This window comes from Zea mays, unplaced genomic scaffold (assembly GCF_902167145.1).
Source record: "Zea mays cultivar B73 unplaced genomic scaffold, Zm-B73-REFERENCE-NAM-5.0 scaffold_383, whole genome shotgun sequence".
Classification (NCBI taxonomy): Eukaryota; Viridiplantae; Streptophyta; class Magnoliopsida; order Poales; family Poaceae; genus Zea; species Zea mays.
In genome coordinates, this window is record NW_023367018.1 from 277 (window position 1) to 21,096 (window position 20,820).

Here is a 20,820-nt window from a genome sequence, read left to right on the forward strand (position 1 = left end):
TCATATGCTTCCTTGCGCTAGAAACCAATACGCACGTACGAGGCCTACGATTCTCTAGTTGTATTGGCAAGGGAAAGAAGATGCTATGGGAATGTTTGGAATGAAATAGCTTAGGAAAGGCAGGATCTGCTGATGAAAGTGGGCCGGAGCCAGAACTAGGATAGGGATCAGATTGGGAGCAGGTTAGATGCAACCGCCGGGAGGACAATCCGACTTCGAAGTACGAGCAGGGATATTCGATAAAAGGAATTCCAATCGGAATAAAGGGTGAATTCGATTAGTTGAACAGGCAGCAGATGAAGTGATGGGAGCTAGCTCACTTCCTTCAATGAACGGATTTGCCTTGATTTGAGATTTCTAATTGAATCAAACTCTCGCCCTTTTGAGATTGAGTTACTTCCTTGCCTGGGCTAGTCGTAATCCCTTCTTCTGTACAAGATGGTTAGAGCTAACCCCAGTACTACTCCTTTGGCTGCAGAGTACCACCTCTTCCTCAACTGGATCTGGTATTCTTCCTCGAACCAGTGCTTCCTCGGAGGATGGTTCTACTTACTGTCCCCTCTACTTTAGGTTTGGAGTTCAGCTACACCTTTTGGCTTTGCATGAATGCCATTTTCCTCTGTGTCTCTTTCCTGCGGGTGCTTGGTCTTTTGCTAAACTTGTTATTTGGCTCTCTTCTTTGTCCCTAGTTCCTGTTTCATGCCGAGTTTCTATAACAGTACCTGCATCCTGCCTTTTAGCTTATCCGTGGACCAGTGCTCTTTCTTTCCGCTTTGAACGGACGCCTACAACTAGATAATTTGTCGGATGACAATACAATACTACAAGCAGGAGGGGACACAAATCCTTTAGATTTCGCTAGTGCAACGCTCGTATTGACCTTTAGCTCGTGGGAATCAATCGTAGTTTTGATTTCATATCCTACGTAGTATTTGCGTGGGCCTCGCTCGTATGCAAGGAATAGGTTTAGGAACAGGGCTAGCGAAGGAAGGGACCAAGGAAGGAATTCGTAGCCCAGAACCTTAAGCAGGAGCTCATAACTACTACGAATGGAAAGATTCCAGCTATTGAAGCTTAAAATAAAAGAACAGAAGAAAAAGATAGAGAGGTTCAAGTTGATGGAATCCAAATCTTATGCTGATTCCAGTGATGATGACATATTTGCACATATATCATATTCCACTTGATCGATATACCAATTCCTGAAAAAAGAAGAAGATAGTGTTGTGTTAACCAGTTGGAATGTCATGAAAGCACTTACTTCCGAGACAGCCTGTCCTCGGCTATTTCATTATCAAAAGGAAGTATTGGCAAGGCTGTAACATTACATGCAGGTCCTAGCCTACGTTCGTTGGTTCAGATCTACTCCTAGCAGTGAGAGCCGGATATGAATACTAATTTGTAGGCTACTTCGCAATGAACACCAGAGCTATATGTTTGTTTATTCACCTAGTTCCTATGTCCGCCTTTTCCGCGCCCGCTCTATCTCTAGATATATCTCTTTATAATCCATCTCAGATAAGTAATGGTAGTCTTGATCATCCCTATCATCTTCCTCTTCCCAGCCGTCTACGCGAAAACCAAAGAGAATCAGAGAGCCGAAGGACCTCAAACAAATAGCTGGTTGCGTTAAAGAGGCGTGGATACTTGCAGGAGATTGGAACACGTATGCCGATCCGACCGAGGCAGTCCAGGCAAATGCATGAAGTTGAAAAACAGGATCGACGAATGTAAGCTTCTCGACACACCACCCAGCCTATGAAATCCCTACCTACCATTCCAAGACCCAAGTCTGTAATTCCTACTGCCGTGCTCCATTCGGAAAACAGGCCTTAGAACGCTAGTTACTCGACTGTGCCTTCAAGGAAGGTCTGGAACCTGAGAGGTGAGTTCTGAGAAGCCAACCGCATTCATTGGTTTTGAAAAAGAAGAAAGAAAGTAAAAAAGGCTTAATTACTAAATATGGCTATCTTTAACTACACCACTTTTTCCAACGTTGCTTTCCCTAGGACTTCGTTATTCGCAATTAGGAAGGGTGTAGATGTACGCAGCTTCTCCTCATGTTGTTGGCCGGAGTAAGGAAGAAAGCGTAGTAGTACAATGCTGAACATTCCGGAGCAATGGAAGTTTATCTTGCCGCTGTGTAAAGTGTCGCATTCCCCTATTCTTCGTCCGATGCCGAAGCATCTCCCTCTTATTAGGGTAGGACCCCTGAAGAAATTTCCAGAGATATACGAGAAGGCGCGAAGCGTGGATGGAGTTTGCTTAGGGGAAAAGCAGTCCAACTATGGGCTCATACTAGTTTGGCATTAACATGCTTGGTATTGGCATCCCCCTGAAAGAAGGCTAGGCTTATTCACCTACCTCTTCTTGCTGGAACGTGAGCTATTGCTTTGGTCAACAACCAACGCTTGGAAAGTAATAGTTCTAAGAAAGAGCAAACTGCTAAGCCTGAGAAGAAGAATCATAAAAAATCATAGAATGCTAACAACCAGCTTCTTCCAGCTTTGTACATCATTTATTGTATCGTTTATGGGTGCTTGTACATCATAATATCCTCTTCATATCTTTCCTTTCTCGAGTGAGTGGTGGGATGGATGTCCTACCACGAACGGAAGCTGACAGAGCAATATCTATTCATATGCTTCGTAATCCTTGATTTCCCAAAGATAAGATTCCTTGCCAAGCCAAGACTCTTGAGTGGGATATTTCAACTACTTTAAAGCGAGGAGGTGAATGAGCAAGCAAAAGGTAGGCTAGGCGGTCTCGCCCATCCCATGATTGGTGGACTTCCTGCTATTTCAGAGTAAGCATCAGCATCTCTTCCATCTTGTTCTGGGCCAAGCAAACCAACTATTTAGTCCAGGCACTCGTATTGAAATGGAAAACATGCTTCTTTCTGCTATCGACCAATCCGGATCCGAGAATGATCTGCCCCATCGTTATTAGTAAATGTGGGGTGTAGTGCTGGAACCTTTAGTTCTGTGGGCGTACAAAGCATGTGGCTTGTTTGACTTGACCTATGGGATGGGGGTACCAATCTTCGTTGCATTCAGGATTGACCTGAGGAATGGGCCGGAGTATCAGAATAGATGTGCTTCGTGCGACTCGTTTCGACTAGCATGAAATCCGGAATAACAAGAAACCCTTGTGCAAGTCGATGATTGATTGCTTGAGAAACAGAAGTATGACATCTCTTTTTTCTCGTATTACAACAACTAGGCTATTCGGATTGCTTTGCATGCTATTCTTCGAGTCGAAGCTTGTCCCACCTAAGTGCCGTGCTTCATTCTCTGCGGCAAACCTCAAATCACTCAAATAAAAATCATAATAACCGAGGCCCGAGGCTAGTCTTCATTCTCGTATCCCGAGGCGGCTTTCTCTATCTTTAACCCGAGGCTAGTCTTCCTGGGGAGGAGTTTCTTGCCCGGTTCCTAGCTTTGGCTGGCAGGTTGAAAGTTGCGTATTCATTCAATAGAAGCAGATCCCTAATCTCGATTAGTAACCTTTGTAGGTCATTGTTCTGTCAGGGTTTCGAGGGATAGGGGCTGGCCGACCACCGGATCAAGAGAAGCATTAAGGAGAAGCAACTTAGATTGAAGCTTTTCAGGTCGATGACTTTATATCAAAATTTAATATAACTTTTTATGTTCGTCACATTAGTAGTGACTCACTCCCTTACCCAAGTAAAGTCATGAAATACTTCTCTTTACTAGATCCTGGATCCTGGCTACTCTACTTACTAGAGCTAGAGCTCTACTCACTTCAGTAAGAACCTTCCTTCCGGTTGTCACATTTCTAGCTAGTGATAAAGATCTCTTTCGAGTTCGGAGCAGGGAGGATAGCGAAGCGATTCATACATAGCCTTTCAAGGTAGTGGAACTGGCAAGTGTCTGGATTGGATGGACTTCCATGCTTTGGCGGAACACTTCACTTAATGAGTGATGCCCATTATACTACAAACCTTTTTGAGAGAGGACTTTGCCAACTAGGAAGTCTGCTATCCCAACCAATCGACCAGGATCGAGTGCACGAATCGCTTGACCTAGTATGATATAAAGTGCCTCCTTCGAGTGCATCTATAGAGCATCCTTTCTGCATCCTGCATCTGCTTCAGGAATGGATCAAACTAGGTTGTCGGCGGAAGTAGTGGTAGTGGCAAGGTATCCATGGTTTTCGGTGGAAGTAGAGTATCCACTTAATCGTCTCCTGTATCATTCCTTTAGCTTGCGGAGGCCAGGTTGTAAAAACCAATTAATTGCTTTAGCAAAGAGTCTGGCTCGACTTCTTACCTTGAAATCTGGAAACTTCCATCTAGATCGTCGTGGCAACTCCACTTCCCCACTCTTTCCGCTTTGAAGCGTTTCTCTTAAAGACAAATGGGTTCTCTTTCTGTCTTCGTATCCAGAAGCTAGAGATAGGTTCGGTAGTAGGGCATGGTTAAGTCCGTGTCAGAATGAAGTCAGGGTTTCCGGGTGCCTTGTTGGAATCTTACTCGTAAAAACGAGTGCCTTGTTGGAATCTTGCTCGTCAAACTAGTAATATATCGTATTTAAACGTATGCGAGGATTGCTTTCTTCTTTCGTTCTCAAACTGATCGAATCAATGGCCAGGATAGGAATGTTCCCTGAGAAGAGGGCAGGGCAGAGAAGAAGGCCGAGTAGAAATACCTCCGATCTCGATTCCTTTCATGTTTTGGTGCCGCTAGCCATCATTCCTCGTTTCTCGAGAATCTCCGTTGATGTCGTTTCCAGAGAATGGCTTAAGTGTTGAACTTCTAAAAACCATGGCCTTATCCAAATAAACTGGTGAAAGCACCATCCTTATCTAGAGAAAATAAGTGACTTGATTGACCCGTTTCCTTTCTGGGTCTGGTGATGGTTTAGCTTCCGGTGTCCCAGGATGTGGTAGTATTTATTGGTCCCCAACCAACCATGCCTTGCGCCTAACTTGACTCTGCAGCCCTTGCTTCAAAGTAGCCAGCCGACGAAACCAATGTTAGAGCCTGTAACTTAGGACAGAACAGCCTTGCCTTTCTTAAACAAAAGAGGGAACTGCCTTTCCTTTCTCAAACAAACCTGTACTGGGTGAATGAAAAAAAGGAAATAGCTGGTTACTTTTGAGAGTACAGCTGCCGAAACAGCTTCTTCCTGTAGGCGTTAGCCGATTTAGTATCAGAGGAGTACCTGTGAAGTAAAACTTTTGTCTGTAGCTCAACAAGTTCCGTTTTCTTGTAATAATAGAAGTTCAGTGCGGAACAAGATAAGTTTTTCCTTTACAATGTTTTTTATTACCATACTACAGTACAACAGTAAGTTCTTTCTTCTGACCAGAGCCAGCGCTTTAACTAGTTCTACTCTCCCAGCCAGCTATCCTTCTTCAAACTAGAGAGAGAGCTATCCATATTCCTATTCCTGTGACCTATCCTTATATCTCGAGCACTACTTCTATCACCGATTTCTTACTTCTCTCCCAACTTTGCCTAACAACCCGAATCTCTTTCCTGTAGCTAGTCGCTGATAGTCAGTCTATCTCCTTTCCTTGCAAACTCTCTAAGCTTTAGGTAGTTCGCCGTGCGATGGGCCTGAGGATCTATTCCAAAGGGTGATGGGTCGTGGGTACGACTCTTCAGAAGGCGCTTTTGCCAACCACCGAGCACCAACAAATGAAGAGAGTTACCACAAGTATGAGACCACTGAAACTACTTCGCCTGCTTTGAATCAGAGCAAACTGCTTTTAAGTATAAGACCACCAATCTAGTACGCAACCATTGCCTATTATGCCATCCATATTGTTGACTTTCACAGACCCACTATGACTGCCTACGCCCATATAGATAGAGAAAAGTTCACCTAAGGATAATAAAACGTTTGAGGAAGGTTACCGCTTACGATATACCTATATATAGATAGTGTAGTGTTGTAGTGTGTTAAGTAGATCGGTCCCATATAAAGTTGCAATGTATCTGCAATGAGTTCATCTACTCCGGGGTGTTCTCCGCACTTCTCAAGAAAGAAATAGTTGGAAATTCCCCGGATCGTCTGCGCTTGGCTTGGTATTCTTATACTGAATCGCTGTTGGATAAAAGAAAGCATAAAGTTTTTAAGCCTGCGTTCTCGTTGGCGAAACCACTAGGAGGCAACCATGAAAGCGGTTTCTATGTTTCGATCGAACCAACACAGCTTTACGCTTCTTTCCAACTCTACCCACGCTTCGGGTTCGCACTTACTTTACGCCTTACCGAACTTGGGCTTAGTTCAGCCAGCTTCGTAACATGCCTGCTCAAAGTGAGTAGTTGGAAGTTCCTGTAAGCATCTTCCCATGAATTGACGTATATAAGCGTAGTTATCAGGTACGCCGTGAGCTGGATTCTATCCCCGAGGATAGAGATTGATGGGTAATAGTTTTGATAGAAAACTCGTATGTTAAGTTCTCTAGTTGATGTGATGCGGCTCGATTCATCATTGCTCTCACATCAATGTTTTCGGTTCCCTTTTTACTCTCCCATTTTCATAGAGAAAGATGTTCTGATTCAGTTCTCTCTGAAAAGGAGGGGCCCTTAGGGACACAGTAGTACCATTTCCATTGTGCGAAAGGTCGTGTCCTGGTAGCCTCTCTGCTGTAGACGGTCTCATTGGTAAATTCTTCCATTTCTGAAATTGTCAAATCGAGATTGTGTGGGTGTTCAGTCTACTCTACCGCTCATGAAAAGATTTCGTTGGGTAGAACCAAGTCTCTTTTGGGAGCAGATTGTATTTGATTTTATATAGTTACTCCATGATGATGATGACTAGATGGAGTTCCACTGATATGAAGAGAAGAAATAGAATATTGGCTAATATGGTGCCAATTCGTAATTTAAGTTTACCTGATTATTATGAATATGAAGAAGAATACCCTCCAGTTTCAAGAGAGGCAACCAGAGGGGTCTGTATACTCCTACGAATAGACAGATATTTATCTTCAATTGGAAGGAGCATTCAAGACCGTGAGGTTCTACGCGATTTCCGCCAACGGTTACTCTTTCCCCAACGCGAGGCTGGGCACAGCTTTTCCGAAATATATGATGATATACGAGCGCATGGGGTAGAAGCAAGTCGATTGGGTCAGCCTCTAAGAGATCTGTACGATGAGATGGAAAGGAACGGCGAGATAGTAAATAACGGCTCAATCATTATCCCTGGAGGCGGCGGACCAGTAACAGAAAGCCCATTGGATCAATTTGGAATTCACCCAATTCTGGATCTGAATATTGGCAAGTACTATGTCTCATTCACAAATCTATCCTTGTCTATGCTACTCACTCTCGGTTTGGTCCTACTTCTGGTTTTTGTTGTTACGAAAAAAGGAGGGGGAAAGTCAGTGCCAAATGCATTTCAATCCTTGGTGGAGCTTATTTATGATTTCGTGCCGAACCTGGTAAACGAACAAATAGGTGGTCTTTCCGGAAATGTGAAACACAAGTTTTTCCCTTGCATCTCGGTCACTTTTACTTTTTCGTTATTTCGTAATCCCCAGGGTATGATACCCTTTAGCTTCACAGTGACAAGTCATTTTCTCATTACTTTGGCTCTTTCATTTTCCATTTTTATAGGCATTACGATCGTTGGATTTCAAAGACATGGGCTTCATTTTTTTAGCTTCTTATTACCAGCGGGAGTCCCACTGCCATTAGCACCTTTTTTAGTACTCCTTGAGCTAATCTCTCATTGTTTTCGTGCATTAAGCTCAGGAATACGTTTATTTGCTAATATGATGGCCGGTCATAGTTCAGTAAAGATTTTAAGTGGGTTTGCTTGGACTATGCTATTTCTGAATAATATTTTCTATTTCTTAGGAGATCTTGGTCCCTTATTTATAGTTCTAGCATTAACCGGTCTGGAATTAGGTGTAGCTATATCACAAGCTCATGTTTCTACGATCTCAATTTGTATTTACTTGAATGATGCTACAAATCTCCATCAAAATGAGTCATTTCATAATTGCATAAAAACGAGGAGCCAATCATAGAACTACATATGGTCTGATACTACTAACTTCCTTGAAAAGTGGAAGAGTAGTTATGTAGGCAGTTGCCGTTCCAGAAATGTAGCGGTTGCTCGACCAAAGCCGGTCATCAAAGAGTCAGTAAGTAGTAATTCTATCAATTACCAATTCGTGGAATTCTCATGTTCCAATCAATAAGTGTGTCTACTTAAAAGTAAGTTCAACTTGCTTGTGTTAAGCTTTGCTCGAACTTGATTACTTCCTCGCTCTCCTTCACTCGGTCAAGGGATTCACCTTTACCTCGTTCTGGTCTTCCAGCTTGAAAGACAAGGTCCTTATTCAAAACTGGCTCCTTCGAGTTAGTCTTTATTGTTTCATAGAAAGGCTTCCTTCTACGACTGGAGTGAAATCCTCTATGCTGACATAAGCGGAGAGGCAAGCAACAACCATTATATTGAACCTGCCCTGAAGGCTTTGTTTGCCTAAGTGCATAAGTCAAAGAAGGGTTTTCTTGCCGAAAGCAGTGTTCAGACCTCAATCTGTAGCGGCGCACTTCCCTCTTATGATTGCTTTTCAAGGACATCCGGATAAGGGGACTGAGAGAGTAGATATGGGACTTTTCCTCATAAAAGCCTATATAGGTGGGTGGTATGATAGTAAGTCTTTTCCTACTGATGTGTTCAGTCGATGGCTTGATTCTCCTCCGGGCGTGAATTGGAAGGGCCAAGGGTTTACAATGAAACAAATTGCGTATAATTTGCACGGCGATACGAACAGTATAGAATTTCTGCACTCCTTATATGCAGACTTAGTTAGTCAAGGGAAGGGGTGCATAGCCAATACTTCCTTCTCAGAAGTGGCTACGAACCACGGTGTCGGGGGTTCGAATCCACTTCTGAGCGGGCTGGCGGCTCCACCGGGAGCGAGCCTACTGAAGGAAAGTTTTATTGTTGAACTTCTATTTTTATCCAATATTTATCTTTTGTTTGGAAAAACCAAACCCACATATTGATCTTTAAGTCTCCCTTTCTCTTTTGGGAGCAGATCTTTCAAAGATGGGAAATTCCAATGATTCTTTCCGTTTTGTCGAGCCCTGCTTTGGTCTCTGGTTTGATGGTTGTACGTGCTAAAAATCCGGTACATTCCGTTTTGTTTCCCATCCTAGTCTTTTGCGACACTTCTGGTTTACTTATTTTGTTAGGTCTCGACTTCTCCGCTATGATCTTCCCAGTAGTTCATATAGGAGCTATTGCCGTTTCATTCCTATTCGTGGTTATGATGTTCAATATTCAAATAGCGGAGATTCACGAAGAAGTATTGCGCTATTTACCAGTGAGTGGTATTATTGGACTGATCTTTTGGTGGGAAATGTTCTTCATTTTAGATAATGAAACCATTCCATTACTACCAACCCACAGAAATACGACCTCTCTGAAATATACGGTTTATGCCGGAAAGGTACGAAGTTGGACTAATTTGGAAACATTGGGCAATTTACTTTATACCTACTATTCCGTCTGGTTTTTGGTTTCTAGTCTGATTTTATTAGTAGCTATGATTGGGGCTATAGTACTTACTATGCATAGGACTACAAAGGTGAAAAGACAGGATGTATTCCGACGAAATGCCTTGGATTCTAGGAGGACTACTATTCATATTCAGAACAGAAGGTTCTTCTCCCACAAAGGGGATGACGCACCTGTCCCCCCCGCTGATCCGGAATCCATTTAATCTGATTTGGCAGAGAGAATAGAAAGGATTTATAGGCGGGCCGGGGAGGAGCAATCTTTAGTAGAAGCCGGGACTACGCCAAGGGAACTTGTAGATAACGTCCTGCCAGAGGGGGCGGAGCTACCGCTTCTACAAGAAACCTGGGTTCAGTTTGTACGGGACGAGTCACACAGCGAGTTTTGGGTAGAGATCGATTCGATAATCTGCTAAGGAAATATGGGCACGCGGCGCGCGGTGAGCCCGACACCCCCGATCCCGATGCTCGAGCCTGATGCCCCTCAATCAGGAGGAGGCGACTCAGCGGGGAGCACGGGGGAAGAAAATTGTCCGGGGGCGGGGAAGGAAAGTAGGAACCTCCGAAGGCCCGCCCGAGTCAAGGAAGCGCAAAAGTTATTCTGATTCTGATTCCGGGGGGGATGATGGGAGTGACCCTGCTCCGGATCCTTCTCCTTTCTTTTGATTTTGACTAAAATGAGAGGTGGAGAAATTGAGTTCTTTTGAGCAGCGTTGTCTGTAGTAGAGTAGCTTTTTTTTTTTTCTTTTACAGAAAGAAGGCGAGGCCCACCTGCCTTCTCTAGGTACTTTACTTGGAAAGGTGTCACCGCCTTCCTTCTTCTCTAGGTACTTTACTTGGAAAGGTAGGTGCGGGAAAGAAGAGCGGGTATGTGGGCTTCTTTCAATCGAAACTTTTTTGAAGCCGTCAAACTTTATCGTTTCATTATAGATGGATCTAAAACATTGCGTTGCAGAGTGGAGGCGTGAAGAAGGTTAAGAGAAGCAAGCCAAAGGAAAGAAAAAGCAACTTGATACAATATTGAAGATAAACACTCAGGAAAGCACTGGGTCAACTGACTCCACTAGCCAGCTTCTGCTTCAGAACTTACTTCAAAGAGGCTGACTTAGCACTTAGCATAATGCTTTTGTTCCGGTGCATAAAAGTAAGTGAGCAGGTGGGTGAGTCCAAAGGTTTTTCCGAAGCGCGAAGGACTTGCAGTTCTAAAATAGGAAGGGCTCTGTACTCAAATCAAAGCAAAGTAGTAGTTTCATAGGTCGTTGTGCTAGAGCTAAGATTTATATGAAAGTGTGAGGGGAAGCCATTTCCAGCTTCTACTTTCTGCGAACCGGGCTCATTACCGGCCTACAGTAGCATTCTACTGTGAGCTTTCTCACTGCGGATCGCCTTGATTCACTGATCGTTGACAGCTACTCAGGAGAGGTTATCCTTTGCCAGACTTTGTGTTGAGATGAGTTCTCCGCTTCCCGAAAAGATGATTTTTGTCAATCAGCGTAGAGTGGTGGATTATAAAGTGGTACAGTCCGAATGGGTTGGTTCAAGCTAGCTGTTCTTACTGAACAGGTGTTTTAGCATTCTTTTCGAATTCGAAGTTGCGGGGTGCTTTGGCTTTTCAAAGTTCTCAAAGAGAATAAAGTAAAGGCGCTACGCGTGGATCGAATTAAAGTAACGTAAGGTTTCGTAAGAAACAATTGAATAAGCGTATCAAAGAGAATGAGGTCTAGCACTCCGAAATACCATTGAGAAAGAGCAATAGAACAAGGTTAGAATAAGATCTCCAAAATGGTTGATGACTCCCACAACTTGTCAGGCTGCATTCCCGTGAAATTGTTTTGGGACAATTCCAGTTTTACTATCTATGCGGTAGCTCAGCCAAGTAATCTGGTATCTCACCATTAAGACGGTTACCTAGCAAGTTCAGCTCTGTGAGGTTCTTGCATCCTTTAAATGAATGTCTCTAGAATACTCCCAGTCAGATTGTTATTGTGCAATATGAGTGACTGCAGAGAGTTGGCTTGACATATCTCGGCTGGGATAGAATAGAACCTGAGAGCTGGTTGGTTTCTGCAGAGAAACTAACAAGATGCTGCAATGGCAGCGCTGGCAGAGGCCCACGGAACATGTTTTCTGCAAGAGATATGGATCGAACACTCGCCCTGTTCCGTATCCAATCTGGAATATGACCCGTAAGTTTGTTCCCTTCAACGAAAATTGTGGCAATAGCTTCTAAATCTGCAAGTTCTTCAGGGATAGAGCCTGTGAAGGCATTGAAGGGACGGACAGATTTTTGAGCGTAAGCTTCTTGCAGTTACTAAGCTCTTTTGGTATGCTCCCACTGAGCCCAGCACCTTTGCAAACAGCCGAGTTAGATTGCCCAGCTCACCGACAGATGTTGGCAGTTCAGCATTGAAGTAGTTCTCTGATATATAAAGTTCCTTCTTTTGAGACCACCAATTGACCAAGGGATGGTGCCTGTGAACTTGCATCCGGGGAGTTGAAGAACTTTTAGCAGCTTCAGGTTACCAATCTCTTCTGGAATGCTTCCACTAAGACCATTCTGTCTCTAAATTAGCAATTCCTTATTTTCCAGTTGACCAATCTCCCTAGGTATTGGCCCCACCAAACTGTTTGATGAGAGATCAAGTGTCAACTGGTTCACCAACGCAGTTATTCCCGGGAATATTTATCCCGTGAGGTTATTCTGGCTTGCATCAAGGTGCTAGAGCCGAGACTGGTTACCAAAAGCAGCTGGTATCGACCCGTTGAATGTGTTCATGTGAAGGTCCAGGATATCCTCGAGGATGAAGGCCAGATCACGCCCAATTCGATCCTTGAAAGACCCATTGCACTACAGCGGCAGCTCGGGCTCGAGCAACGGCGGGAGATAAGTCTTCTCTTCATTCAGCATTCAGTCTATCTTCGGAAAGCAGCAATAATTGATGCACGCAGACGATGGTTAAATGCTTTCTTGATTTACTACTAATAGGTGGTGTCTAGACGCTAGGAAAAAGTGAGGATTATAGCTTCTGCCCCATAGACCATTCGGAAAGGAGTCTGTCCCTTCGGTCTTATATGTTAGTATAGGTTGGTTCTTCCGAATGCACATAAGACCACTGGTCACCCTCAATCCTTAGCATTGAACTTGACTGATTTGGCTAAGATCTGGGGAACTAGAGCAGTCCCCAGAGGGCACTACACAAGGCAGGAGAGGCAATAGCGAAGCGAAGCCCTAGTTCAATCGAGGATGGATTCATTGAGTGGGCGAGGAAGATGATTGGTATGGGAAGATCGGTCTTTCACTAATGGAGCATCTCCACCCTAGCCTTGAAGTTGAACATCCGGGGATATCTAAATATTGAACCAGTGATTAAAAAGAATGGCAAGACTGCGGTTGAAGTCCCAGCTGGAAATCCAAATTGCTCGAACACAAAAAATCTAGACAAAGGAAAGAAACCTGGTTTGCATATTTTCGTATATGCCCAACTAATCTATCGCATAGGAAGATCGCCCCTGTAAGTTTATTTCACACATTATGTTACTTTGTTTATGGTGTGGAAATAAATATCAATATTCTAACTTGCCGCTTTCTATGGATGCATCCTCTACTCTAGTGCTTACCTGTCCTACTTTCTTTAATTCATTCCTATTTCCTCTCCTGTACTTATATTTATCTTGCCTGCGGCAGTTTTGTAATCAATTTCTACTAGGGATAGGGAGCGTGAACTTTCTCTCATCCAGTGAATGAGTTACCTGAAGATCGATGGCATATAAAACGCCCTAATTCAATATAAAATCTGTTATTTCACTTTCAAAATGCCCCGTTCGCACTTGCTTGAGTGAGGCGCAAGCCGTTTTCTTGCTAGGCAAGATAGGTCAACGGATAGCTTGTTGGTTGATACGGGACCCCTTCTCAACTTCATGTGTTTTGTAACTGCCATAAAGCAAGGCCATAGTCCAACATTCCATCCTTTTCCACCGCTGTATTGGCTTCTGCTTCTCTTCCTTTTGCCGAGGAAGATCTGCTTCTCTTGCATCCTCCAGTCTTAAATTCCTATCCGTACTAGACTAGACCTTCCCTTAGCCATCAACCTACCGAACCCAGGAATGAGATCCACAAGGAAAGAGATTGGCAGAAATCCAGAAAGAATGATGCACAAGAAATGGTTAGAACCTCGAGAATAGATGCGAATAGCAGCTCAGATCAGATCCGAGATGGAGCAGCAATAAAGCAAAGAGGAGCAGAAAGGTTCGAATCGAATCGCAAGCAGCTGACTAGAGAGAGATGAGTTGAGAAATAAAGACTATCCAAATATTGGATAAGTTGTTTCGTAATTCATCTTTGTCATTGACTTCGGCCTCTCATTTATCCTTATTTGGTAGCTGAGAAGTGAAGCACAACAAAGTTTTAATAGATCTCTTCCTGTCATTCAATAACCATCCTTTATTTTTGCAGTATAGAGAAGTGATTAGCCGGTGCCCAGGATAAGGTAGTGGAACTGGTGCGTATCAGGTTTGGCATTAGCTCTTTTGAATAATAGAGCTGAGCAGCTAAGAACAGATAGCAATCTGGAACAGCTCTGAAATGCAAATAAAATGATGATTGGTCCTAGCTTATGGGTTGCGATAAGACAGTTTCGAAGGTTCTAGCCATCTCAAGGAAGTATATAAGTAGCTATCGGCACCTTTTGAAGAAGGAGGCTCGGTAGCAGAGATGTTGAGTAAAGTCTAGATGACACGAACCCTAGCAGATCTGCTATAGCAAAGTGGTAAGTTACCAGCGGTGTCGATAGAATAGAAGAGAAGCATCAGAGCGAGCGTTATAGATCAGTCAGCATTAGCGACATCAATTCTGCTACAGTTTTGTTAAAGAAAGGTGAATACATTCTAAAAAGTCTAAAACTCATCTTATTTCTTAAAGAGCATATAACAACAAACGATTTCACTTACAAGGGGTGCAGCTGCAGGAACTGGGTGCTGTGCCGCCCGCTGCCTACTTAATGTTTCGCTTGCCTTCTACACTTCTGCAATGGGAGTCACCACATGAGATGCTATTTTTCACCTTTCGCTATTATTCGCTCTTGCGTGTCTTTGGAGCCCGATCTTTCCCTTGCTTACGCCCCTAGAAACTCCGTGAAAAAACCACCTCGTTTTTCCATAAATAAAGGATTCCTAATAAAGTTTTTACATATCATATCCCAGCGGTATTTTTTTAATAATTTTTGCATAAATAAAGTATAATTTCCACAAAATAACACTTTTAGGCGCCCACTTGAAATTCAACTTAACGTTGGACGTTGACCAGGCCCTCTCTATTGCCAGAATTGGGGACTGGCTCTTCTCCACAACTAGAAAACACAGAACTGCCAGAGGTTTGGTCATAACCAGCACGCACCCTCGCCAATTTCGTTCTAAGCTCAATCCAAGATTGTGATCGGGTTGCCTTTCGATATAACTTGGTTCAAGCTTGGATCCAGTGGATAGATACTTTAAACGATGGTAGGAACGGGAGCTACCCTGGATCACTTGAGGAAGTAAGAACGCAAGTCTCTCAGTTGAAATTAGATCGTTCCAGGATAATAGCTGAAGCGGCTGAGAACTCCCAAAGAGAAGAGAACCAGCTTAAGGAGCAGGTATCCGGAGTATCAGCAAGCTATAAATAGCTTTAGGATTGTATGAATAGAGTTGAGGATCAAGTATCCCTCATATTTAGATCCCCCGTTGGGAAAAGCCCCTTTTTTAAATCCTTTCACGCTTTCCCTTTGCCGAAGGCCGGCCTCTTTAGTTCCTACGTTTTCGGAAAAGAAGGTGAGACGCTAGCTAGCAACGGGAAAAAACGAGTAGTTAAAGATGTGAATGTAAGACTACTCGAAAGTACTTCCATTTTTATTATATTATATAGTTTCTAATAGAGAGTACAGTTGTATCTATGTGCGAAACGACGAAAGAAAGATGGAAGGCCCAAAGAGCTCTACAGTAGTGCCCCGGAATGGGGTCGTAGAGCCGGTAACCCACTCTGTTTAGTATTTTGATTTCGTTCAAGGTGTTGCTCTGTCAAATAGAGATTGTGTGGGTGTTCAGTCTACCACTCATGTTCACGTTCTACAAATCTAAGGGAGTGCTCCTAGACTGGACGACTTCCCGTAAATAACCTAGTTCATGTTCCTTTGAAAGAAATAAAATGAAAGCTTTTGAAGCGAAGATGTCAACGCGGTGCTAGGTTTGCGCCGGCCACGATTATTTATAAGTATATTGGAAAGAAGAGTGACTAGGCTACGGTCTAACTTTTTCTTCCTAGCGGAGTTCAATACGAAAATAAAGGCGCTCCGCGTTGGGAATGGCGTACGTAGTACGGGTGGTATTTCCGGTATAACTGATCAGGGTTGTTCTGAAAGCAAGTCAATTGGTGCTTTGGAAAGTGAGTGCCAGAGGCTAGTCACTGCTTGGTTTACAGAAGGGAAGGAAGAAAGAGATACCGAAGCAGATTCAGTATAGAAAAGAAGAAATTGATACCATTCATTCCAGCTTATTTGATACCCACTTAAAGTTTCTATCAAACCATGTCTTTTTCTTCGAACGTCAATCTCGTAGGAATTTAGATTGGAAGTGTGGTATTGAAGGGCGAAGCCTTTACTCTTTTACTTGTTTCTTTGAATATAATATAACATAGTATTGACTACGCACTTCGAAAGATAATGGTGTATTCCGAGGATCAGTCCGTTTTTTATTGAATTCGCAAATTGATAGATCTGGATGATTAAAAGAATGATTCTTCCCTGGGTATTTCCCCGCTACCATTATGGAAATTGGAGCTTTTCAATTCCATTTTGGAGATGCTCGTAACGATTTTTTTCTTTTGGGTGGGCAAGAAAAGGATTTGACTCTTGAAGATATCAACTCATACGCCTGCTCCATACATTAAAAAACATTTTGGGTACTTTCTATTAGAATGGATAAATAGAAATGGGTACATTCCTCTTTCTCTTTCCTGGCCAAACTACCAAAAAAAAAGAAGAGAGAGAGCTGTAAGAGCGGTAAAAGCAAGCTCGGTGGCCCGGTTCACTACAGGTTGATGTATCCTTTTGAAAGAAAAGTCAATCTCTCTAAAAAATAAGCACTTCAACAAGTCAGGGCCCTTTTTTATACAACTCCTATGCGTAATTGATAGCTTTTTGGTATTCTCCATATATACTACTAGGTACGAAATAACAGGAAAGATAGAAATAGTGACTTTGGCTTCAAATAGAGAGCAGCTTAAAGGGAAGGAGGACAGCTCTGAAAAAATAACTGAACACTGGCTAGGAACTGGGCTGCACTAAGCCCGGCACTTTTTGGGCTTCTTCATGAATCTCGTTTTCAGGTAAGGTCAGACTTATTGAATATATATCTGAAAGAAAGCAAAGGAATGAATCGTTTTTCCAATTACCTTCTCTCGAAAACCATAGATCTTCTGGTTACCATTGACTATCCGGCACTTTCGTCTGTAGAGCGAAGCAAGAAATTGCATGGAAGGGCTTGCCCTGCTAATATCAGCCTTGTTTGGAACAATAGATGCAATCCATTTCAGTGTATGTCACTGAGTTCACCATTGCAGTTGAGACGTCAGGCAATTGAGCGTTCCCTAGAGTTTGGTTCAAAGGCTAAGGACTCCCCGCCGCCTTCATAAGGGCACTAAGGCGGAGCACGGAAAAGAAAATGGGGCACCCATGTTTTACCAGTCCCGGATCTCAGGGCCGTTTTGCACATGAACGAAATCGAATTTCATTGCGGGAAATTTGGATTTCATGAGGGAGGAAAAGGCAAGGCGGAGGGTGGAGAGTCGTACAATGCATTGGTGGGATGAAGGTGCTAGCTTGGCTGAGATAGGAAGTTTCGATGTGTATGTAGATTTGGTTCTAGTGCCCCCACCCTTTTCGAGATCTGTCAGGATTTAAAAGATGTTATAGTGTAAACTATAGAGAAATGGAATGAATGAAATGTATCTAAGAAGAAAGGAAGCCATGCTCCATCCTGTTTATAAAAAGAACATCACCTCCCTTCCCTTTTTGGTTAGATACCGCTCCGTTAGGTACTAATGCTTCTACCTATCACCCTCCGGGTGAGTTTGAGAGCTGTGTTTTTTCCAACGTTAATAGCATTCCGCGAGAAAAGAGAAAAGTCATCTACTGATGTTGTCAGCGGAGTCCCTCGTCCATCCATGTATGAATAGCGGTATCCCCCATTTTGGACAGTGATGAGGTAGTCGACGCAATTTGCATGTGTATTTGCGTTCGGCTTTGCTACTTTCCTTCTAGACTATAAAAGAATGTCCGCGGAAGGGAATAGTCTACGTGGCCCGGGCCCGGGGTAGTCTTTCAATTCCTTTATCGGGTGGGAGAGTTTAGAACCTGTTAAGCCAATAGCTGCAGCTTTAGTCACACTAGCTACATCAGTGGATCATGGATTTAGCATACCACCTCAGAATAGTCTACGTGGCCCCTACTTTTATTTTACTACTTTTTTTTCCAGTAATGCAGACAGCCCTTTTTAAAGCGCTAGGCCGGGCAGTTGGTACGAAAACAGAACCATTAGTGGAGTAAGATCCCGATCAAAGCAGAGCGGTCTAATCGAAATAATCATATCTAAGAGCAGGCAGGCACACGACTGGATATCAAAGGTGGGGCTCCCCTCCTCTACTCTACTCTACTCTACTAAATGAAATGAAATAGTATTTGTATTTGGGTCGTCTTTGTGTTCGATTCGAATAGAAGCGCCATTGTCATCCGCTGCAGTTCTTCATAGTCCGTCCTAGTAAGCTGGTAGGTTGGTGGATGTGAACATAAACTCCTCATATTTCCTACTGTTGCTTCCTGTATAAAGGAAGAGTTGTCAGACAATGATACTCTTTCCAAATCTGCAATCTTCGTCGTTGTAATGCCTCAGTCATCAATAGTAGATAGTTGCTCAACTATGCAATAAGGATTTTCCTCTCCTCACAGATTGGAGGACTTTCACTTGACTCACTAGTGGGTTTTGCCTCGGGAAACAAGAATATGGATTTGAGCAAGTCTGTTTTCCCATGGGCCTACTACCTGCTATTTTCAAAGCGTAGAGGACCCGCCTTTCTGATCAAAGTATGCTTCCCTTATGGGCGAAACCACTGAATCGGACGGATCCTTTTTTCTTGGATTGACCAGGCCAGCTTCTCCACCCAATTCTTTTCTTACGAGACGAGATAGGCACAGTGTCAGGGTCATGTGATGTGAATGGTTTGTTTGATCTGTTTCTTGTCCCTATGGGTTCGATTGGCAATCAGGATATCGGTCGCTTGGCACTAGTCGAATAGGCGATTCAGTCGTGATAGTGCCATCCCTTGCCCCTTGGAGTGAGTTGAAAGCACTCTTCCAGCTCTTGATTCGCGGAATTCATTACGAAGCAAGATTTCATTTCATTTCCATTTACGTCATTAGCAAAACAAGCAAGATTCACCTCAGGATACGACGAATTCTGGAACACTTCCTTGATTGATATATGCATTTTCTAGAGCAGGCACCATTGACTGCTTCTTCAACGTCTATACTATACGAGACGAGACGAGTTATTGTACGAGTCAAGCTTGCTCCAGACCAAGCTCACTTTACACGGGCTTAGAACTCAACCTGACCCAACAAGAAAACGGATAGACGCAGCGCAACGGCTTGATAGCCTGACTCAGCAAGAGGCGAGGATGCACGTGACTAACTAAAACAGCTTTCGCGCTATCAACTTCTTTGATCGAACCTGGCCTGGCGATTGAAGCATTCGAGATATAGAAGAAACTGCCCAAGTCAACCGGATATTCCAAAGCAAGGGTTATGAATCAAAAGAGAAGTGCCAGCTGGATCTCTGGTTCAAAGTTCAGGGCATGGAATTGATTCGTATGCTCGTTCTCTCGCTGAGCAGAACCATCTCTGTCTGAGAAGACCCAGTCTCCCAGTGTTTCTAGAAAAGGAAATCCCATTCGTCAACCTAAATGGAAGGGCAGGTAAGGGAAGGCCAGCAGGAAATTCAGTAAGTAAGGTATCTCAGTGCCAGTGCTCTCCGGTTTCAAGTTGATGCGGGCAGTCGTGGGGACAGGCAAAGCTGGGATGCCTTACTAGCAGGAATGAAAAGGTATGTATGAACCAACAAAGGTCAAGTAGACGAACACATATCCACTCCACTAGAGAAAGCGTCGAACCAGGGAAGAATGAATGGTTAGAACCAGTCAAGGGTGCCGTACTCATGCCTACGGGGAAAGAGACTGATCCGTATCTGATACGCCTTCACTTCTTTCGAGCTTCTTATTCGATTTCTTAAATGACTTCTTCGGGCCTTACCCTAGACTACCTTCACTTAACTTAATGCAGAAGCCAGAGTTCGAGGAAAGCGGTAGTTGGTTATTTCGGGATGAATTTCTATTTCTAAAATGTGGATGAACATAAATGGACGGAAACGAGAAAAATGCATAATTCATATAAGTTCATTCGAAAGAATGAGGATTCATGATGTCTCTTCCCAACCATTCTTCCTGAGGAAGGCACCTCCGATCGAGTCCTTAGCGCCATGGATATTCTTCGCAGTGCCTTTGGATGCTTCTCAGAAACCGCCTCTTTCCACTGGCTATATGAAATTCCAAATGAGACTTCCCTGCGTCGCCAAAGGAATGGGAAACTTCTTGGTTCGAAACCTTTGATCCTATGCCGCCTGTCTGAAAATAAATATAAGCAAGGCACCTATGACTACGAATCCGAAGGCCAAGCATGCGGATTTGACATGGTTTCCCACTTTTCTCAGAGTCACTGGGCAATAGAAAAGTATACAAGCACATTTCCAATCTACATAAAGATACCAACCAGGTATCTACTTCAAAGACAGGGCGTCGGCGATCCTCTACTATTAAGAGACAGATAACAATGGTGCCGACAGAGATGGACAGAACTGCAGAGAATACCTCTCCGGAGAAGTCCTTACATGTCTCAAACTAAATAAATCCAACCAATAGTGAAACTGAAACAAAAAACACGTCTCTTACACACGAGAGACACTGTTGAGTCTCTCTATACTATTTTCAGTATAGAGTCGGGGTACACTCAACAAAGAAAAATCCCGAACAAGAACAAAGAATGGAAGATATTATGAGCACGATTCGCATATTGTTGCCCTTGCGTAAGCAGATTACCGGATATTTTGACAAACCGAGCCTTTCTCTTAATCGAGATTCTACTAATGAGTTCTTAAGCACCTTTCTAAAAACTTACATCGAGGATATTCATGATTTCCATTTCATCGATGAAGATCCTATAGATCGGGGA

General features: G+C 43.4%; 1 protein-coding gene across 1 annotated transcript in view; it reads left to right on the forward strand.

Annotated features, from left to right (window-relative positions):
* Positions 1–20,820, forward strand: part of LOC118475024 (ATP synthase subunit a-like) — a 36,381-nt gene continuing 15,561 nt past the window's right edge. Inside the window, exon 1 of the mRNA XM_035963813.1 lies at positions 1–20,820. This exon is cut by the window's right edge and continues 15,561 nt beyond it. Within this exon, the coding sequence (XP_035819706.1) occupies positions 6,778–8,010 (1,233 nt within the window). The 5' untranslated portion in view covers positions 1–6,777 and the 3' untranslated portion in view covers positions 8,011–20,820.